The sequence below is a fragment of the Borostomias antarcticus genome (genome assembly GCF_949987555.1).
Source record: "Borostomias antarcticus genome assembly, contig: scaffold_258, whole genome shotgun sequence".
NCBI lineage: Eukaryota > Metazoa > Chordata > Actinopteri > Stomiiformes > Stomiidae > Borostomias > Borostomias antarcticus.
In genome coordinates, this window is record NW_028176424.1 from 52,736 (window position 1) to 57,735 (window position 5,000).

A 5,000-nucleotide genomic window follows, 5' to 3' on the forward strand; every position below is an offset into this window, starting at 1 on the left:
TCTCTCTCCTCCTCATCTCTCTCCTCCTCCTCATCTTTCATCCTCACCTCTCTCCTCCTCCTCATCCCTCTCTCCTCCTCATCTCTCTCTCCTCCTCCTCCTCATCTCTCTCCTCCTCCTCTCTCCTCCAGGTGGAGTTTGAGGGTCTGAAGCATGAGCTGAAGGTGCTGGAGGAGGAGACGGAGGTGCTGAAGGGCCAGCTGGAGGAGGCGCTGCGTCTGAAGGAGATCTCGGAGGCGCAGCTGGAGGAGGCGCTGGACTCCCTGAAGAACGAGCGCGAGCTGAAGAACCACCTGCGCAAGGAGCTGCTCCACCACCTCAGCCTCTGTGACGTCACCTACACAGGCTCCGCCCACCTGACCTTCAGCTCAGCCCCGCCCAGCGGCACAGCCACGCCCACCACCCTTCAGTCGCCTAGCAGCGAGGAGCCGGCCCGGTGCAACGGGCACCTCCACGGCAGCGCGGGGGCGGGGTCTCTGCCCAGAGCCAATGGGGAGTGTGTGGGGGCAGGGCGGAGGGGGGAGGGCGGGGCCTCAGACCTGTTCAGTGAGATGAACGTGACGGAGATTCAGAAGCTCAAACAGCAGCTGATACAGGTGGGTGGAGCCTCTCTAACCAGGAAGCGCTCCATGTTCTTGCTATCTTGTGTACATACACGTGTAGAGGTACAGTATACCACCACCTTAACACCCTTGAGTCTCTCTCTCCTCCCTCCCAGTCTCTCTAACCCTCCTCCTCCCCCCCTCTCTCTCTCTCCTCCCTCCCACTGTCTCTCTAACCCTCCTCCTCCCCCTCTTTCTCTCTCCTCCCTCCCACTGTCTCTCTAACCCTCCTCCTCCCCCTCTTCTCTCTCCTCCCTCCCACTGTCTCTCTAACCCTCCTCCTCCCCCTCTCTCTCTCTCCTCCCTCCCACTGTCTCTCTAACCCTCCTCCTCCCCCTCTTCTCTCTCCTCCCTCCCACTGTCTCTCTAACCCTCCTCCTCCCCCTCTCTCTCTCTCCTCCTCCCACTGTCTCTCTAACCCTCCTCCTCCCCCTCTTTCTCTCTCCTCCCTCCCACTGTCTCTCTAACCCTCCTCCTCCCCCTCTCTCCACAGTCTCTCTAACCCTCCTCCTCTCTCTCTCTCTCTCCTCCCTCCCAGTCTCTCTAACCCTCCTCCTCCCCCTCTCTCTCTCTCTCCTCCCTCCCAGTCTCTCTAACCCTCCTCCTCCCCCTCTCTCTCTCTCTCCTCCCTCCCAGTCTCTCTAACCCTCCTCCTCCTCCCCCTCTCTCTCTCCTCCCTCCCAGTCTCTCTAACCCCCTCCTCCCCCTCTCTCTCTCTCTCCTCCCTCCCAGTCTCTCTAACCCTCCTCCTACTCCCCTCTCTCTCTCTCTCCTCCCTCCCACAGTCTCTCTAACCCTCCTCCTCCTCCCCTCTCTCTCTCCTCCCTCCCCCAGTCTCTCTAACCCTCCTCCTCCCCCTCTCTCTCTCTCTCCTCCCTCCCACAGTCTCTCTAACTCTCCTCCTCCCCCTCTCTTTCTCTCTCCTCCCTCCCAGTCTCTCTAACCCTCCTCCTCCCCCTCTCTCTCTCCTCCCTCCCACAGTCTCTCTAACCCTCCTCCTCCCCTCTCTCTCTCCTCCCTCCCCCAGTCTCTCTAACCCTCCTCCTCCCCCTCTCTCTCTCTCTCCTCCCTCCCACAGTCTCTCTAACTCTCCTCCTCCCCCTCTCTTTCTCTCTCCTCCCTCCCAGTCTCTCTAACCCTCCTCCTCCCCCTCTCTCTCTCCTCCCTCCCAGTCTCTCTAACCCTCCTCCTCCCCCTCTCTCTCTCTCTCCTCCCTCCCACTGTCTCTCTAACCCTCCTCCTCCCCTTCTCTCTCTCTCCTCCCTCCCACTGTCTCTCTAACCCTCCTCCTCCTCCTCCCCCTCTCTCTCTCTCTCCTCCCTCCCAGTCTCTCTAACCCTCCTCCTCCCCCTCTCTCTCTCCTCCCTCCCAGTCTCTCTAACCCTCCTCCTCCCCCTCTCTCTCTCTCCTCCCTCCCAGTCTCTCTAACCCTCCTCCTCCCCCTCTCTCTCTCTCTCCTCCCTCCCAGTCTCTCTAACCCTCCTCCTCCCCCTCTCTCTCTCCTCCCTCCCACAGTCTCTCTAACCCTCCTCCTACTCCCCCTCTCTCTTTCTCTCCCCCCCTCTCCCTCTCTCTCTCCACTCCTCTCTCTGTCAATCTCTCTCCCTCCTTCTCCCTCTCTCTTTCTCTCCCCCCCTCCTTCTCCCTCTCTCTTTCTCTCTCCACTCCTCTCTCCCTCAATCTCTCTCCCTCCTTCTTCCTCTCTTTCTCTCCCCCCTCTATGTCTCTCTTTGTTAACCTATAGCTCTGACTGTACAATCCTCTGTGTGTGTTTATCTAGAGAGAGAGAGAGAGAGTGTGTGTGTGTGTGTGTGTGTGTGTGTGTGTGTGTGTGTGTGTGTGTGTGTGTGTGTGTGTGTGAGTGTGTGTGTGTGTGTGTGTGTGCAGTGGGATACTGCTGCAGTCCCTGTGGGTGAAACCCCATCTCCCCCCGCCGTGTTCCGGTCCCTGTGATTGGCCGGGCTACAGGAAGGACTTATTTATATCCTCTGTGATATACCAGACTATCGACCATTCTCTCCCTTCCTCCTCTCTCTCTCTCTCTCTCCCTTCCTCCTCTCTCTCTCTCTCTCTCCCTTCCTCCTCTCTCTCCCTCCACTCTCTCCCTTCCCCCCCTCTCTCTTTCCCTCCACTCTCTCCCTTCCCCCCCCCTCTCTTTCCCTCCACTCTCTCCCTTCCATCCCTCTCTCTCTCCCTCCACTCTCCCTTCCTTCTCTCTCTCTCTCCTTCTCCACTCTCTCCCTTCCCCCTCTCTCTCTCTCCCTCCACTCTCTCCCTTCCCCCTCTCTCTCTCTCCCTCCACTCTCTCCCTCCACTCTCTCCCTTCCATCCCTCTCTCTCTCCCTCCACTCTCTCCCTTCCATCCCTCTCTCTCTCCCTCCACTCTCCCTTCCTTCTCTCTCTCTCTCCTTCTCCACTCTCTCCCTTCCCCCTCTCTCTCTCTCCCTCCACTCTCTCCCTTCCCCCTCTCTCTCTCTCCCTCCACTCTCTCCCTCCACTCTCTCCCTTCCATCCCTCTCTCTCTCCCTCCACTCTCTCCCTTCCATCCCTCTCTCTCTCCCTCCACTCTCTCCCTTCCCCCTCTCTCTCTCACCCTCCACTCTCCCTTCCATCCCTCTCTCTCTCCCTCCACTCTCTCCCTCCACTCTCTCCCTTCCCCCCCTCTCTCTCTCCCTCCACTCTCTCCCTCCACTCTCTCCCTTCCCCCTCTCTCTCTCTCCCTCCACTCTCCCTTCCCCCTCTCTCTCTCCCTCCACTCTCTCCTTCCACTCTCTCCCTTCCCCCCCTCTCTCTCTCCCTCCACTCTCCCTTCCTTCTCTCTCTCTCTCCCTCCACTCTCTCTCTCCCTTCCCCCTCTCTCTCCCTCCACTCCCTGAGATCAAGGATTGTATAAATGTTAGAGGTGTCTGAGATCAAGGATTGTATAAATGTTAGAGGTGTCTGAGATCAAGGATTGTATAAATGTTAGAGGTGTCTGGGAGATCAAGGATTGTATAAATGTTAGAGGTGTCTTGGAGATCAAGGATTGTGTAAATGTTAGAGGTGTCTGAGATCAAGGATTGTATAAATGTTAGAGGTGTCTTGGAGATCAAGGATTGTGTAAATGTTAGAGGTGTCTGGGAGATCAAGGATTGTATAAATGTTAGAGGTGTCTTGGAGATCAAGGATTGTGTAAATGTTAGAGGTGTCTGAGATCAAGGATTGTGTAAATGTTAGAGGTGTCTGGGAGATCAAGGATTGTATAAATGTTAGAGGTGTCTTGGAGATCAAGGATTGTATAAATGTTAGAGGTGTCTGAGATCAAGGATTGTATAAATGTTAGAGGTGTCTGAGATCAAGGATTGTATAAATGTTAGAGGTGTCTTGGAGATCAAGGATTGTATAAATGTTAGAGGTGTCTGAGATCAAGGATTGTGTAAATGTTAGAGGTGTCTGAGATCAAGGATTGTGTAAATGTTAGAGGTGTCTGAGATCAAGGATTGTGTAAATGTTAGAGGTGTCTGGGACCAGTGTCAGCAGGGTTCATGTCCTCTAGCCTGGTATGATGAAGGCAGATGAAGACAGATGAACTCACCAGGGAATGATGATTCACTCTTGACTTGCAGATGTTGGAATATAATGGAAATAAAAATCAAAGATGGCTGACTGACTAAAGAAACTTTGCCAGAATAAGTAATATATAAAGTACCTTACAGGGATGGCAATTTTACATAAACAAACCCTGAAGGTTCCATATCAGGGTACATCATGACGCAAGCCTTCGCCCATAGATACACTTGGCATTTCTGGAAGTGGGTGTGGGGTACAATGCATTTTTATGAATGGAGTTTCTGTACTTTTGGCCACCTCCGACATAAACTGTGAATGAACTTGTTTGCATGGTTGTTGTGTCCCTGTTGACATATTTAATGGTTATTGCCCTCAACCAGTTCTCTCGCCTGGTAAAGAACATATTGCTAGCTGGCTAGCTAAAGCTAACAATAACAGCGTTGCATAGCATTGAGTCTGTTGGTCGTCAAGACAACCCCTGCCCTCACAAAGCAATTTATTAATTAGTCAACCAGGCCCCAGGTGAAGGCTGGATATCAACAGCTACTACCAATTTCGCTAATATATATATTGTACAGAAACTCCATTACAATGCGTTCAGGAACTGCCGTGTGTATCTATTGTGATCATGAGTTATGACTGCCCCCTATAGGTGGAGCGTGAGAAGGCAGGCCTGTTGACCAGCCTGCAGGAGTCCCAGACGCAGCTGCAGCACACGCAGGGCGCCCTGACGGAGCAGCACGAGCGCGCCCTCCGCCTCAGCGAGAGAGTGACCGCCCTCCGGCGCCGGCACCGCGGGGCCCGCAGCGACCCGGACACCCGGCTGAACCGAGAGGCCCTGACGGAGCG

General features: G+C 54.8%; 1 protein-coding gene across 1 annotated transcript in view; it reads left to right on the top strand.

Annotated features, from left to right (window-relative positions):
* LOC311328548 (protein bicaudal D homolog 1-like) overlaps positions 1–5,000 on the top strand; it is a gene marked incomplete at both ends in the record, with an annotated part of 18,483 nt that overhangs the window by 2,066 nt on the left and 11,417 nt on the right. The window contains 2 exons of the mRNA XM_084462499.1: positions 132–596; positions 4,804–5,000. The exon at positions 4,804–5,000 is cut by the window's right edge and continues 802 nt beyond it. Of these exons, the coding sequence (XP_084318625.1) occupies positions 132–596; positions 4,804–5,000 (662 nt within the window). The remainder of the gene's footprint in view (positions 1–131; positions 597–4,803) is intronic.